The following is a 16,386-nucleotide window of genomic DNA, read 5'->3' as shown; positions in this document are numbered from 1 at the left end:
GCTTAGTTCCTGAGCTTATTTACAACCTCAAGCTACTAAATGCTTCCCGCTTTGGGATAATGATTCCCTTTTCTCTTTGAAAAATGACCTCAGGGAAGCACATTTGGTGTTGATAACAAAAGAACATTTGAGAAACAACACTTAGTGTCAGTTTAGAAGTGGGAACACGTGGATGATCTTTCCAGCCTGGACTGTGAGGGTGTGTGACTCCAGGTGGGCTTGCTATGTGAGCTCGGAATCGTTAGTACATCCCAGTACCGACCGAACGTGGTGGCATTTCTGCATCTTCTCGCCCTGGACGATCACTTTCTAAAAGTGAATTTCATTTGTCAGTGTTTCCTAGGAGAGAGCACATCTGTTTTAAATACTGAGTTTGAAGTTAGGTGTGGGTTTTTTCTTCAAACCTAAACCTGAATCTCAGCGAGCGATGTACGTCGTGTGTTGAGAGGTGCTTTTCACTTGCCCGGTCGTATTTCTAACTGAAAACCACGCGCGCCGCGCCCTCGCCCCGTGTTCCTGACGCTCTTCTTCTCGTCTCAGCACTCGGAGCGTGCCGGACGCGCGCAGCCACGGCCCCAGTGCAGGCGGCGACTCCGCGCCACCCAGACCCAACAGCAGTGCCCATGACGCCAGGTAGTCTCCCTCTGCCAGAGCCCTGCCCCTGCCCCTCCTGTGCTGTTCCGCGCTGGCCTTGCCCTGGGTGTCCCCCGACACGGACCCGGGGTCCCTCCCCGTGGTGCGTGTGATGCTCCGGCCCCGCGGCGCCAGGACCCGCCACACAAGTAGATAACCTGCCTGATTTCAGTATTTCTTCGGAGCTGATGTTAACCAGAAAGGCCAGAGCTTCTGCAGGAGTAACTCTAGGGAGAGTACCAGAGGAAAGAGCCTGGTCCCCGCCAGGAGGGGCGGGAGGAGTTTGGGAGCAGGGCCTGACGCAGGGATGGCTTCTATTAGTCCTTCAGGTGGTGACTCGTGTTTTTAAGAGGGTCACTTTTCTAACCAAGTTAATTTCTATGATGCTTGGTTAGTTTGCAAAGTAGAAAGTGAGTTCGTGGGGTGTGTACCTGATGGAGAATAGGTCTTTGCCAGAGAGAGCCCTCAGGTGTTTGGCAAGCTCCAGAAGATAAAACCAAGTCCTCTACCCGGAGTCTGGGAGAAGGGTCCCTGTCCTCACCTTCCAGTCAGGACGGGCATGGAGCCAGACCCGACAGTCTGCTGGGCGATCGATGAGCAGGACCTCAACGCGCTGTGTCGGCGGGAAGATGACCGAGCTCGCAGCTCACACAGACTAAACTGTGCTTAGACTTTGTAACAGTATAAAATTCCCATAGACATTTCCATGTTCTCATTAAATCGTTAATATTCCTAATTTTAGCGATAAATGTCTATAACCTAAAAAATGCCAATGTATCTTACAGCTTAAGCAGTTAACTAAAAAGGTTAAGTTGATTTTGATCAAGTTCCCATTTCCCTTCTTTATCTTTATGTTTAGAGCTTTTCCTGGCTAGTGTTTCCTTGTGCTTCCATGTCCCTGTGGGGCACGAGACTGTCTTGTCTCTACGTGCGTACAGAGTTACGGGGTGACGTGCCCTGAACGCAGTCACAGACGCGGAGGACATGCCACCAGGACTGGAGCCTGGTCCCACTGCTGCTCCGAGTCCACACTATTTCTCCAGGACCCAGGGCCGGGGGGAGGGGGGGGGAGTAAAGTCCCCCCTTTTCAGAGGCTCATGAACGGTGGCTTGAGGCATTTGTAAAGGTGGTAATGTGTACATTAAATGTATTTTAGTATCAAAGCTAAATGCCTTTTATGCCTTTAGTGTTAGGCCTTGTCTAGTAGACGTTTAGCATCTTAGGAGTAGCATTTTGTAATTATGTCCACCCTCAGAATGATCCTTGATAGTTAGAAGTTTGTAGTTAGAAAAATGGCCACCTTGCAGGCCATTTTTCACAAAGGAATGACATTTCCTTTTTACAGTCGTGTGGACATGACAGGAGATAGAACAGCAAAGCCAAGTGGAGACATGTGGCCTGGGGTTGTGTTCCCTCTGCATTCCAGCCTGGCACGTGCAGTTTAACGTGTGCCTCCGCCCCTCTGTCGGGAACCTGTGGGGTGGGCCTTGGGAGACCGACCGCACATGCCCGCGAGCCGCTGTCTCCGTGCAGCCCTGGTTTGTGACTGCTGTGAGGCGGCAGGACGATGCCCGCGCCTCCCCGTTGGCAGGGGCGCCAGCCCTTCCGAGTGCAGCCCTGCCCGCCTGAGGTGCAGCCACAGTGCAGTGGTACTTTGTCCCACAGGGTCCGTAAGTGTTTCCATGTGGTTTGGTTTTACTTAGGAAATAGTCATCTTGCTCATAAAATGTTTTACAGAGTTCTGCTTGCTGGAACTGGCCCCTACTGGTTTGCAAGAGCTGAATTGTTAATTTTTTAGGAATATTGCAAGCCAGTTGTTACACCACGGAAATTGTCAAACTCTACAACCCTCCCTGCCACCCCCTAAACTAGGTATTAAAAAGTTCCTCGGCATAACCCTTCATTTAAGTATATTTTCTTGCCTTTTATCCTGGCAAAACTCTCGGAGGATGTGGAATTGACTCATTTTGTCTCTGGGAAATCAGGAGCATGGAGGTGCTGAGTGACTTCCCATGGTGCCGGTCATGAGCAGGCCAGGAGCACCCGTGATTTTCCACGGAGTGGGGCCACGACCTGGAGAGGCCATGTGGCAGTAGGGGCATCCGGTCTTCAGGCTCAGCGAGTGCTGCCCTGGGTTGCAGAGTTCAGAGGCGTCAGAAGCACTCGGCCCAGAGCTCGTCTGTTCCGTAGACCACGTGGCTGAACCGGGTCAGCGTCTGAGAAAGAGCATACATGCTACCATACTTCATGAGAGCACCCACTGAATACACACGACCCTTGTTCATAAGCTGACGCCATTTTATTGTGGATGATTTGTTATTAGAATGTTCACACCTCCCTGCCTTAATTTTGGGTCTTACTCTTGATGGGTTCATTCTGGATTGCTGGACAGTTGACTTAACTTTCTTCTGGAAAAGCAGCAAATTAACTTGGTTCTTTGTTGTTAAGCTTCCTGCTCTTCTGCACTTTCGCTTGGCTCTTGCTTGAGAAACCTCAGGTTTCCCTGCTGCTTCCCAGCCATGCAGTGACTTTAGCACTTAAAGGGTTAAGTGCATAAATACAATTGGATGATCATTTTAAATGTTAACCAGATTAGGCTAATAATTGTATCACCCTGGGCTTAAGTTATGAGCTTTCCATACATGTCCACACTTTAGTAAATACTGTTTTGTTGTTTTTAACATAAAACCATGTCTTACGCAGTCAGGTTGTGAGGTGGTCCTGGCTGTCGGGGAGGGAAGTACAGCTCCCTCCTACACTCCAGGGGAGGGTCCCCAGGCAACGCCGCTCCTCTGGGGCCACCAGGGCTCTGTCTGGGGCATCCTCTGTACTGTCCTCTCCCCACTGGCGGCTGGATGTCCCCCGGGACCCCAGGCACCCTCAGCTGAGAGCCACTTGCCCTGGGAGAGTCGCAGAGCTGTCATTTTGAGTTCCGTTGAATTGATAGCTCCATTTTTAAAACGACCACAACAGGGGTTCCAGTGTCCCTGAAAACGACCGGCTGGCTTCCGTCGCAGCTGAGCTGCAGTTCAGGTCCCTGAGTCGCCACTCCAGCCCCACCGAGGAGCGAGATGGTGAGTGTGGAGGTGTCCCCGCATTCACGAGCCTCACCCTTGGTCTCCGTCCACCAATTTCTGTGTCCATGCCTTTTCCGAGGGAGGAGGGAGAAGCCAGGCTTTATGAGAGGACTCGGTGCCGAGCACTTGGCTTTTTTTTTTTTTTAATGTTTTTATTGATTTCAGAGAGGAAGGGAGAGGGAGAGAGAGATAGAAACATCAATGTTGAGAGAGAACCATTGGTTGGCAGCTGCCTCCTGCACGCCCCCTGCTGGGGATCGAGCCCCCAACCCGGGCATGTGCCCTGACTGGGAATTGAACTATGACCTCCTGGTTCAAAGGTCGATGCTCAACTACTGAGCCAGGCCAGCCGGGCTCAAGCACTCAGCTTTTTAATTTAGGTGCTTTTCTAATTTAGGTGTGTTTACATTTTTTAGGTCTCCTATTGTTGCTTTTTAAAGAATCATTATTTCTGATGTTTTAATTGCCAAGCGTTCTTATCCTCTTTAAAAGTGCAGAAGTGACACTGTGCTGTTGGGGACGTGCTGGAGTTTTATTATAACACAGACCGAGGCATCGCCCCAGGCCCGGGGTGGCTCACTCGGGGCGCTGCTGAGCTCCTGAGCAGTGTCTGCTCAGTGTTATGCTGCTGTTACTTGTGGAAGGTTTATGGAGCTGAAGTTGTAACCCATTAACAACTTCTTAGTTTGGTGCGATTTTCTAGAATTGATTGTAGAGACAGCTTCTCACACAACAAACTAGTTAAGCAGCAGAGAGGACAGGCTGGTGGTAACTCACCGCACTCACCGCTCAGCCTTGCTGTCAGTAAGCGGATTTGTTCTGAGTCTTCATTTGTATGAAAAATGCTTTCTGCAGAACCAGCATATCCAAAAGGTGAATCGAGTGGGTCGACCCGAAGAAGTTGGGAACTTCGGACGCTGATCAGCCAGACGAAAGGTAAGAGAAAGAATGTCAAACTTTAAATGTTTCTGCACAGGGAGTGGTTTCCGAGGCAGTGCTTTAGCTTCCGGGTCGTTGGGCCTGTGTGTTAGTTTTTGGGGTCTCTGTCTACAGCTGACTCCACCATTTCCTGTTTCTTTTTTTTTTTTATCGTATATAATAAAACCCTAATATGCAAATCGACCTAACGGCAGAACGACCAGTTGCTATGACGTGCACTGACCACCAGAGGCAGATGCAAAATGCAGGAGGTGCCCTCTGATGGTCAGTGCGCTCCCACAGGGGGAGCGCCGCTCAGCCAGAAGCCAGGCTCACGGCTGGTGAGTGCAGCAGCAGTGGCGTGAGCCTCTCCCACTTCTGCATCAGCGCTAAAGACCCCTCAGGGGATGTCTGCCTGCCAGCTTAGGCCTGCTCTCTGAGGGGGTCCCAGACTGCGAGAGGGCATAAGCCAGAGGTAGTTCCCGAGGGGTCCTGGTCTGCGAGAAGGCACAGGCCGGGCTGAGGGACACCCTCCTCCTCCACCCCCCAGTTCACAAATGTCGTGCACCGGGCCTCTAGTATATATATATATTTTTATTGACTTCAGAGAGGGAGAGGGAGAGAGAAACATCAATGATGAGAAGAATCATCGACTGGTTGCCTCCCGAATGCCCCTTACTAGGGATCAACCCAGGCATGTGCCGTTGACTGGAATAGAACCCGGGACCCTTCAGTCCGCAGGCTGACGCTCTGTCCACTGAGCCAAACCTGCGAGGGCCATTTTCTGTTTGTTACACTAACTTACAAGCTCCTTTGGATAGGAACACGTTTTATGATTTTGTGTCTGTAAGCACTGGGACTGTTAATTTTATCTGTCCTTGGGTGGGCCCTTAGCACAATTCTTTGTACGTTGTGAGAATAGAGTAAGTATTTACAAAATGAGTAACTGTTCACTTTTTAGGCTAAGAAGTCGAGGGAAACTTTTATCTTACCAAGTGGCAATCAGTCCGAATTCACCAAAAGAATAAGTAGCAGAAACATCACTGCTCTGTCACTTGATGGCCCACAGAGAGCTTTCACGAGTCATCGTCACAGCAGTGTGAGCAACAGGCAGCAGGCACCTGCTCGCGCCCTATAGGCGACCAGAGTCTGAGAGGTCGGTGTGAGCGGCAGGGAGCGGAGCGCACTACTCGTGCCCCATAGGCGACCAGAGTCTGAGAGGTCGGTGTGAGCAACAGGCAGCAGGCACCTGCTCGCGCCCTATAGGCGACCAGAGTCTGAGAGGTCGGTGTGAGCGGCAGGGAGCGGAGCGCACTGCGCACAGTCCCCGCCAGTCCTCTTCCCGCACAGCACCCCCTGGAAAGTGGGTGGCTGGTCAGAGAGTAGCTGTCCACCCACGGCCAGAGCAGCCAGGAGGGTTCCTGGAGGCCTGAGCTGCCCTGGAAGGGCTGGCCAGTCCGCACCAAGCCAGAGAAGTACAAAGGAGAAACACACCTGGAGGCCACCCGAGGGGGCTCGGGCGCAGCTGTCAGTGGAGGTGACATTGAAGGCGAGGGGAGGTCCGGTCATTGCGGGCTCGGCCTGACGCAGCGGGGGTGGAAGCCTCTGGAACCGCTTGTGTGATGGGGAGTGGGAAGGTGGGAGAAGGAAGACGCGGAGGGGGGTTCACCTGAACTGGGGGGAGGGAGACTGGTGAGAGTAATTGCAGCGACGCAGTGTAAGACGTAAGAGAGGACTAAGGTGGGACTTAGAAAAGGAATGGAAACAAGAAGCAACTGTGGTGCAGCAGCGACAGGCCTGGGCAGGTCGGGTGGGTGCAGAGGGCGTGGGGGAGACGGGGTGGTGGGGGGTGGGGGGGCGGGGAGACGTGGCGGGAGCGGGCGGCGGGGCGGAGGTCTCTGCAGTGGCTCACGTACAGTGGCTGCAGTAGTTCCCACGGATACCAGGTCTTCGTGATGATTTTCAAACAAATACTTGGAGGTCAAGTGAACTTGGAAACTCTTGAGAGAGTTTCCGTTCACGTTGACATATTCACAACTGAGAATCTTGAGAAACATTTTTCTCTAAAAAAAAGCCTTTTCCAGAACTGCCTGACAGCGGAGTCCCTGCCGCAGCTGGGAACGCTTGTTCCTTGCCGGGAGATAAAGGGCCAGGACCTGTGATTTTAGGGAATGATGGTGTTGAGACACTGATTGAACATACACATACTCGGGGCCTTCCCACCCCGAATGGACCCTCCTCGTCCCAGTCCGCAGGGACCTGTCTTCCTGCCACCACCAGGCTCCTAGCTAGTGAGCGGCAGCACGAGCAGTGCTGCCAGGAGAAGAGCAGAAGCAGTGCTTTCCACGCTGTGGGTGTCAGAGTCAAAAACAGCCTGGCGTAACAGTGGTGACGTTTATGAAGCTGCTGTTTTAGATTCCACGTGTGTGAAAGAGACGTCTCGCTGTAAGTTGTGATAAAAATAAGTTGCAGAAATAGAGGTGTGGAGCCTGATGGAGAAATGGAGAATCCTAGGAGCCAGAATTTACTGCGTTTTCCTGAATTTCAGTCAGTGGGCTAGTGCTTTCCATGCGTGATTACATTAGTATCGATCCCTTCAGTTCACGGATCAGGAATTTGACGTGTAGCGAAGTCCAGTGAGTTGCCCTCTGTCAGACCCCGAGCACACGGGAGGCGGGGCCCTATTCCGGCGTCTGCCCCTCCCAAAGGAGAGAACGAACCCCCTCATCCGAGGGGGCTTCCCGGGGAGGTGCGGCACTGCTGAGCGGCGCTGCGGGCTCCCCAGGCCTGGGTGGAGGAAAGCGTGAGCAGAGGCCTGGGCGAGAAGCAGCTGGGTGCTCCCTGAGGGTCTGTAGTAAGACTCGGAGGCTGTGGCCGGAGAAAGGGCAGTGGCCCAACCCAGTGAGCTGGGGCAGAGGCCGGGTCCACATTGTGCAGACTGGAGTCCATCAGAGGGCTTTGCACTTGTGATCAAAAGGTGTGATGACCCGGGAAGTAAGTTTCCGTAGGAAGGTCACACGATCGGATTTTAGTTTTTGGTAAGATCATTGTGGCCAATGAGAGTGGATTGGAGAGAGGAGAGACTGAGGCAGGAGATGGTCACGGCAGTAGTCTGACCCCCAGCCTCGGGAGGTGCTTGTCTTGACGGGCTGTGTCTCGTGTGCGTGGGGGTGGTGGGGGGTGCTCGGGGCTGTTAGACCGAGCTGGGCTGTGCGTCCCTGCGCAGCTGTGCTGTGAGCAGTGCCAGTGCACATGGCTCTGATTTTCTGGTGATTTGCTGGAAGTGGACTTGATGATAGTGACTGTGACTCTGAGTGGGCGGCTCTCCCTGCAGACACCGCTTCTAAACAAGGGCCCATGGAAGCCATCCAGAAGTCCGTCCAGCTGTTTGAAGAAAAGCGGTACCGAGAGATGAGGAGGAAGAACATCATTGGTCAAGTGTGTGATACCCCCAAATCGTACGATAATGTCATGCATGTTGGCCTGAGGAAGGTGACCTTCAAGTGGCAAAGAGGAAACAAAATTGGTAAGGACACTAAAGACCATGGCACGTTTGCTCCGTTAGAAATAGCAGTGGCCACACTTCAGGGCAGGACGTGTGTCGCGGCCCTTTTCTCACACGTGCGGCAGCTGCGGCGTGCCTTGCACGGAGGGCGCCGGGGGCTTTTTTCCCTTGTTTGTAAAATGTGCCCTGAGCAGTACAAAATGCGGTTTAGGAAGACGTTAAACGCTTCATTAAATGGCTAGTTTTGCTTGTGCTCCCGAAGGTGCCAGTGGGGAGCGGCATAGCTGTGCCCATTTGCCGCCGTCTGTGTTCTCTCTTACCCCACGCACACGTGATTGAAGAGAAACGGGATCCAATACGGACAGGACAGCCTTTTCTAAAACGGCCTGACTCGTTTCCTGGGGAGAGGTGGTGGTGGTGGTGGTGGTGGTGGTGGTGGTGGTAGAGAAGGAGCCTGCCTGTCCCTCAGGTCCTCCCACTTCCATGCATTTACCTGCCGAGCATCTGGGTTTGAAGAGGAAGCGCAGCTGTGGTCCAGGACCCTCAGCCTCAGGCAGCCGGAACCCCTCCCGGCCAGGCCTCCTGCGGGGCCACAACCAGGGTGCGTGGCGCTCGCCTTCAGGCCTCTGCGGGATTTGCCAAAGGCAGTTGCAGTCTGTCTACAGACATTTACGGGAAACCATGAAGGGCTGGCCTGGGACCTCGGTTACTAGGGACGTGCACACCTCGCGGGGGGTCTTGCAGTCGTCGCTTCCGTGAGCACAGTTAGGGGCTGTGAACAGCTCCGATTTGGGGAAGGTGAGTCCCGTTGGCGCGCGAACACGGCCTGGCGTGACCGAGAGCTGCCCGTGTGTTCCCTTCACAGGAGAAGGGCAGTATGGGAAGGTCTACACCTGCATCAGCGTTGACACGGGCGAGCTGATGGCCATGAAGGAGGTGAGTGGCCCTCGGCCTGCTTATCTGACGCCTCTGGGTGGAGATTTGGTAAAAAGCATGTGTTTCTGAGGTTCGTGCGTAGCGCTGGCTTCACTGGGGCGCTGGGTCGTCCGCAGCTGCTCTTAGCGCTTGTGCTGTGGGGGCCGCGCATTGAGGTGACGGAGCGAGGAGGTCGGGCCAGGGAGTGAGCAGGAGCGCGGCAGGTCTCCCCTGCTGGGCCGTGCCCCGGGGAGTGGGGGTGGGGTTGGGGGGGAGCTTGGAGGAGGGGGTGCAGCATTTCACAGGGTCTTTGGGGAGAAGATAACAGTTGTGATCACCTTCAGAAATGACAGCATCTTCTCAGCTGGGGGTCAAGGGGCATGACCAGGGGAAACCTGAGGATGGGCCCTCAGGGAAACCAAGGCTGTTGTCACCGAGGGGAGGCCTCATAGCTCAGAAGTGGGGGCAGTGGCAGAGGAGGCTGGGGCGTCCTGCCTGTTGACACCCCCTCTCTGGGGCGCCTAATGCACTTCTCTGCCCAGCCTGGCACCTCCCACTGTGCTTGTAGCCTCCTTCCAGCCTCCTGGTGCCAACCTCGAAGGGCAGAATCTGCCTTAGTTTTGCATCTTGCCCGCAACCTGACACCGGTGATTGCTCGCTGACTGTTCAGGGTTTTGTGCATTCAGTCTGCAGTTGTGAAACGGTTCCATTAGCTGTCGCCTCACCAGATATTCTGAAGTGGGCGCGCTTCATTCCTTTGGGAAACCTCGGAGAGAAAGCCTGGGAGTAAAGTCGCAGACCCCGGCATGGTCCTGGGGTCTGGACAGTGAGCGTGTCTACAGCCCGTGCTCAGCGTTGCCCATGCTTAACGTTGCCTGTGCTCGTTTGCGACCGCACCCTCAGTAATCGGCAGCTTGCCTCTCACAGATCCGGTTTCAGCCCAACGACCACAAGACGATCAAGGAAACCGCGGACGAGCTGAAGATCTTCGAGGGCATCAAGCACCCCAACCTGGTGCGCTACTTTGGAGTGGAGCTGCACAGGGTAGGCGGCTTCGAGCACCGCGTGGCGCAGCCGGGGGGCTGGGAGGCCTGTCTACATCACAGGCCTTCTCATTGCAGAGTCGCTTTCCTAGTTGCCAGGAAATCTCATGTGTTACCATTGCTGCCTTCTCTCTGACACGAGAGCAGTTCTTCCCGAAGTGTAAGTTGTAGCCTGTAGTGCACCCGACAGTAGCCAGCGCCCAGCACCATCTCGCCAGTACAGGTTCTCCGAAAGGCCTCCCCGCTCCTTCCTCCTCCTCCTCCTCCTCCTCCTCCTCCTCCTCTGGCTGCGGCACTCAGGGCGTCGTTACGCGGCAGCACTCCGTCTCGTGTGTGTGCTCAGGAGCCGTGTGAAGTGAGAGAAGTCCCAGCGCGGTGTGGTTTTCCTCCGTGTTTAGAAACAGCACAGGGAGAGGAGTGGAGCCTCGGGCGGATGAGGAGTGGGCAGGGAAGTTGGGTGTCGGTGATTTTTGAGGTTTCAAGTACTTGCTAATGTAGGATCAGCAGCCCTGCTGGCCCCTCTCTGAGATTACATGGCGGCTTCGTTTTGGGGGATGTGGACGTGGATCCCTGTGACTCGGAGGTGCGCTTCTCCCAAAGGGCCGTGCGATTCCAGACGGAGGCGCAGGCACTGCTGTCGGAGACGAGTTAGGGGCAGGACGACGAGTGTGCAGTCCGTTAGACAGAGATGCCTGTGGCGCTGTCCGACCTGCACTGTGCGTGTGCCCACGCGCTGCGTTCGTTGCCACAGGAGGAGATGTACATCTTCATGGAGTACTGCGACGAGGGCACGCTGGAGGAGGTGTCCCGGCTGGGCCTGCAGGAGCACGTCATCCGGCTCTACTCCAAGCAGATCACCGTGGCCATCAACGTGCTGCACGAGCACGGCATAGTGCACCGCGACATCAAAGGTAATCCTGGCGCCGTGCCCGCCTGTCTTGGCATTTGAATGTCGCCAGTGAGCGTGGCCGTGAGTCAGAAACGCTGAGCCGGTCGTGATGAGCAGCCCCGTGTGTGGCTGCTTGCTGACTCGGGCGGCTCATCCCAGCTTCGTCCAGGGAGCGCTGTGAGGGCTGACCGCTCACACTGGTGGATGTAATGCGTTCCCGGGCACAGGGAGCAGCCATGTGTCTGCCTCGGGGCATGTGCCTGTCACATGATGGCCCTGACCTGTGTGTCTGGGCATCTTGGGGATAATAAAGCAACAAATCGCTTCTGTCTCTAATGGCCCTTGGCTAAGGGTCCTGTCCTGTCGTATAGCCTGAGGCCAGTGTGAACACGCTCACTCCAGCGCTGGCTGACTCCCCCCTGGTGTGGGTGAGGCACCCACGCTTCCGGTGCTGCTCTCCCTGCTCCCTGCACACGCGGTCTCCACCTGGCTCTATGCCAGGTCCCGGCATTACCCATTTCCAGTTGTGCCATAAATATCCTCAGCCTCTGTCCACTGTCATGAAGTAGAACCTTCATGTCATTGGCAATGGCCATGTGCCGAATGGACCAGCTCTGGAATGACCACGTCAGCACGGGGCAGGGGGGTCATCCCCCACGGGGCCACCTGCACAGGGAGCACCCAGGCCACGAGGATTGGCTAAGACCACAGCCCCTCACACGGCTGCTTGTCTAACCCAAGTGGCTGCGTTGCTTTGCCAAGGTGGTGTCCCAGGACCCGGAGAGCAGAGATGCAGGCTCGAGTGGAGCGGTGAGACCTTGCAGCAAAGGCCCAGCGGCCCCAGGACAGGGGGCCCAACGGGAGACAGTTACAGACGATCTTTTCCGTCACCGGCTAAGATCCGTGCAGTGTGGCCGCGTCAGGCCATGAGGACGGTGTGGGTGCAGCTCTTGTCTGCACGTGGTTACCCGATCCAGGAGCTGCTGCTGTGTACAACTCTCACTTTCAGGGCTGCCACCTCAGGCCTGTGTTTTCTCAGTAACGTCTCCAAGTAGCTCTGGGGTTTTAGTGTTGGGATCTGTGCACGTATTTCAGCTCAGAAAGTATTGGTCACAGAATCTGCACTGATGTTAAAACTGCTTTGTTTTGTGTTGATGATGTTTGTGAATAAGGCTTAAAACCCTTGTAGGCTTACATTTTGTTCCTAGTTTCCTAACCCTTCCATCACTTAGTTTGTAGTCTAGGTAACCACGTCACCTGTAGAATCATTCTTCCTTAGGTGCCAATATCTTCCTCACCTCCTCGGGGCTGATCAAGCTGGGAGACTTCGGGTGCTCGGTGAAGCTTAAAAACAGCGCCCAGACCATGCCCGGGGAAGTGGACAGCACGCTGGGGACCGCAGGTGGGCCTGGCTGTTTGTCCGCACAGACTCCTCCCGCCGGTGCCTGGGCACCGGGCCTCCCCTTGCCTCTTGTCAGCATTGACCTGGACAGCAGGTCGTGCTCACCCGCCAGGGACCACGCCCGCAGACACCCGGCCTCCGGAAAGCACTGTCAGGCGGAGAAGTCACGGTGCCCCGGGAGTCAGAGGAGGGGCCTTTTGCCCCTTCTCACTGGGCGTATTAAAAGTATTCTAGTCAAAACAATATTACATTTCAATGGTAATTACTTGTTTTGGTCCTTTAGTATCACAAACTTCTACATCCTCCGTCGCAGGTTAAATTTTATATTTTCATTGTGAATACAATTTATCTGAAAATGTATGCATTCAAAAACTTTCAGAAGATAATTCATCCCCTAAAAATGTCTATTCAAGAAATTGGTGTGAAATACCTATTTTCAAGTTTCCGTTTCCTAGTATGTCACTGGAAGAAGTTCCCCCTCCACATACTGTTGTTTTTCCATGTGGAATGTGTGAGGTTGCCTGGTTGATAAGCCAGTCCTATCATCACGTCTGTGACTTTCACAGCGTACATGGCTCCTGAAGTCATCACTCGTGCGAAGGGAGAAGGTCACGGGCGGGCGGCCGACATCTGGAGCCTCGGGTGTGTCGTCATAGAGATGGTGACTGGCAAGGTAAGCAGAGCCTCCTGGAGGGGAGACTGCGGGGCACCTTGTTATATTGTCATTAGAAACACTGCTCTTGTCAAGTAGAGTAAGGTAAGACAGGTGACGACCAGGAGTCAACTACAAGGTCTATCACTTAGAGAACTCTTAGAAGTGAACAAAAGCATAAAACCTGAGTTAGAACCTGGAGAAGTAAGCAGATACAAAAAGAAACATGAAGTGGAAAACTCCCGTCCACACAAAACTGGCACATAAATCAACTTTATTCCTAGTCGCCCAGGCTCAGAAGCAGGTAAGTGGATAAACACACTGGTGGTTGTGCAGCAGAATATAATGCAGCGGTAAAAATGCCCCGTCGCGCTGTGGAGCGGTGGAGGAGCCTCCATAGCGGTGCTGGTGCAGGCGGCCACCACGAAGGCCAAGGCCGCACACCACCCAGGCAGGAATCAGGGTGTGTGTGGGCGCAGGAGGGTCGGACAGGCTCAGCACCAGGGTGGCTAGGGCAGTGGAACTCCTGCGTGGTACTGTATCTGAAAATCCATCTTCTCGGGAAGATACATTAATGAGCATTCACAAATGTATAAAGATATTGTGTGTGTGTGGCATTATTTGTAAAATAATTAAGTGTTAATAGGAAATTAAATCAATGTACAGCTATACCTTGCAGCTGCTGAAAAAGACCACACAAAATGCTTAGTAAATATTCACTGATATTATTTCTGTTATCTTTAACATAGAAGATGGCCGTGCCCGGCCAGTGTGCTCAGTGGATTGAGCACGGGGGATTGTGCGTTGTCCCATGAACCAGGTCACCAGTTGATTCCCGGTCAGGGCACAGGCCCGAGTTACGGGCCTGAGTCCCAGTAGGGGGCGTGCAGGAGGCAGCTGATTGATATTTCTCTCAACAATGATTCTGTCTCTCCCTTCCTCTCTGAAGCCAATTTAAAATAAATGTTAAAAAATAAAGAAAAGCCCTAACCGGTTTGGCTCAGTGGATAGAGCATCAGCCTGCGGACTCAAGGGTCCCAGGTTCGATTCCGGTCAAGGGCATGTACCTTGGTTGCGGCCACATCCCCAGTAGGGGGTGTGCAGGAGGCAGCTGATTGATGTTCCTCTCTCATCGATGTTTCTAACTCTCTATCCCTCTCCCTTCCTCTCTGTAAAAAAATCAATAAAATACATTTTTAAAAAAATAAGGAAAAGAAATATGGCCATGATACCTGTTACTTTAGTCCAGCCATATATCAGAGAAAGAGGGAGTTCTCACATGTCACAGTCAACAGTGCTACACAAATAAGGATGACATAATAGGCTTAATTGTTTCTCCCCTGAATCTCATTTTTCCTGTGACCATAATAAAGTAAGCTTTGCAGTAACAGCATTTGAGGCTCATTATTCAGCAAGGTAGCATATTAAAAACATCCCTAACAATAACTGTTGAATTCTGGTTTATTGACATTTTCATTTCACTTTATGTATTGCATTTTTTACTTGCATGATAATGGCATCTCGATGATGCTGGATGGACAGCACATGGGGAGGCAGCCTGTGTCCGCCCTGCTGTGCAAATCGTTTCACTGGACCATGGCCGCACCCCTCATGTACATGTGGTCTGAGGCTGCTTTCCTGCTGCGATGGGAGAATTGGATGGTGACAGAGACCATGGGGCCAAAAGCTAAAACGTTTACTATTAAGTATTAGACCCTTTAAGTAAGTTTGCCAGCTCCTGATGTATATAGGGTGTCCCCTGAAATGTGTATGCACACTGAGTAGTTATAAAAGTGGTGTTTGTAAACGTACATTTCATTTTCAAAATTGAGCTCAGCTGTTAAGGTCTGTTCACACTTGTTGGAGGACACTGCATGTGGAGATGCCTAAACAAAGATGGAGAATTTGCCCTTTTTTATGACCATGTAGTACTCAAACCTGACTTTTTTTCTCTCTAGAGGCCTTGGCATGAATATGAACACAACTTTCAGATCATGTATAAAGTGGGCATGGGGCACAAGCCCCCGATCCCTGAGCGGCTGAGCCTGGAGGGAAAGGACTTCCTCTCCCACTGCCTGGAGAGCGAGCCGCGGCTGCGCTGGACGGCCAGCCAGCTCCTCGACCACTCCTTCGTCAAGGTGCGCCTGCCCCGCGGCTCCCCACGCGCTCCCGTTCGGCCTGCGGCTGGCTCTTAAACAGGAAATGCCTGCATCTGATGGAAGGGGGTGCTCAGTTACGCCTGGGAATCCTGTGTAGGGCTTTTTCTGGAACGTTCATGTGGTTCTCCTGCTTGATCCGTTTTGGTGGTGGTAGAGGTGCCCTTGGACTGTGAAGGGCGCTGGAGCTGGGTGGGTGACAGTGCCCCCTGCTGAGCATGTGGTCTGCCTGAGAACAGGTTAGCAGCGGCTGAGGAGTAGAGGCTCGAGCAACGCGGACGTCCGCGCTGTGGTCACGGTGTGGCCCTGTGGTAGGGTCAGGTCATCCCGGTGTCCCTCTAGCATGCGGTGTGAGCTGCTTGGGAAGGTCTGGCCAGGCCCTCTGGTTCCTTAACCTCGCTCACCCTGGGCAGCTCTGGAATGGGGTGGGGGTGGTAGACGGAGGGGGAGAGGCGGGGCAGGCACCTGCCAGGAACTGTGGGGAGGGAGTGGGTGCTGACAGCACAGGATGCGAAGGACACAGCGGGGCGGGGCCGAGGAGGAAGGCAGTTCGTCGCCAGTGTGACTGCTGAATAGTGAGCGAGAGGCTGGCCAGGGAGCTGCTGGCGTGGAGGTCAGGTGTTATCAGCGATGTTGGAGCTAAAACGGCCATGAAAACTCCCTGAGTGACGGTGCGTGCAGGGAAGGAGCTAGGGTGGCTCTCAGACGGGTTGGGTCCTGGGGGTAGGAACTCACCAGGGTGGGTACAGAGGCTGCTGCTGAGGTCAGGGAGGTGATGGCTGCTCTTGGGAGGTGAGGTTTGAGGTGTGTGGGAGCACCTGCTTGGGGATTCAGTGCGGCCTCGGGTATTGGGAGCTGGCAGCCGAGAGAAGGGGGACAGATGGTGCTGGGAGGGTGCTGAGGGCGGGATGAGCCCAGGAGGAAGCCCGGGAGGCCTGCCCCCCAGGGAGCTTCTGATGCAGAGGGGTGCCTCGGTGCCCTCCTCCTCGGGGTGAGCGAGGCTACGGACCCACAGGTGCCCCGGTGAACGAGGCTAAGGACCCACGGGTGCCCTCCTGGGGGTGTGCGAGGCTAAGGAACCGGAGCTGGGCCTGCTGTTGGGCTTTGTAACTAAAGAATGTGCTGCTTCACTGAGACGTGTAGAACCGCCCCGGCTGATCTGCTGCTCTAAGCGCATCCTTCGGAGCGGTCAGTGG

The 16,386-nt window shown here is 54.0% G+C and overlaps 2 protein-coding genes across 6 annotated transcripts in view; one reads left to right on the top strand and one right to left on the bottom strand.

The window, feature by feature from the left end:
* PLG (plasminogen) overlaps positions 1-16,386 on the bottom strand; it is a 410,665-nt gene that overhangs the window by 143,322 nt on the left and 250,957 nt on the right. The window lies entirely within an intron of this gene.
* MAP3K4 (mitogen-activated protein kinase kinase kinase 4) overlaps positions 1-16,386 on the top strand; it is a 78,918-nt gene that overhangs the window by 61,940 nt on the left and 592 nt on the right. For 2 of the 4 annotated variants that reach the window (XM_059699887.1, XM_059699888.1), the window contains exons 17-26: positions 541-633; positions 3,607-3,707; positions 4,566-4,646; positions 7,963-8,154; positions 8,999-9,069; positions 9,976-10,092; positions 10,843-11,002; positions 12,260-12,382; positions 12,949-13,055; positions 14,993-15,172. In XM_059699887.1, the coding sequence (XP_059555870.1) occupies positions 541-633; positions 3,607-3,707; positions 4,566-4,646; positions 7,963-8,154; positions 8,999-9,069; positions 9,976-10,092; positions 10,843-11,002; positions 12,260-12,382; positions 12,949-13,055; positions 14,993-15,172 (1,225 nt within the window). The remainder of the gene's footprint in view (positions 1-540; positions 634-3,606; positions 3,708-4,565; positions 4,647-7,962; positions 8,155-8,998; positions 9,070-9,975; positions 10,093-10,842; positions 11,003-12,259; positions 12,383-12,948; positions 13,056-14,992; positions 15,173-16,386) is intronic. The other 2 variants (XM_059699891.1, XM_059699890.1) reach the window with 1 other exon arrangement.

The sequence above is a fragment of the Myotis daubentonii genome, chromosome 6 (assembly GCF_963259705.1).
Source record: "Myotis daubentonii chromosome 6, mMyoDau2.1, whole genome shotgun sequence".
Lineage (NCBI taxonomy): Eukaryota > Metazoa > Chordata > Mammalia > Chiroptera > Vespertilionidae > Myotis > Myotis daubentonii.
The sequence above is the reverse complement of the archived record's forward strand: the minus strand, read 5'-3'. Positions and strand labels throughout refer to the sequence as shown.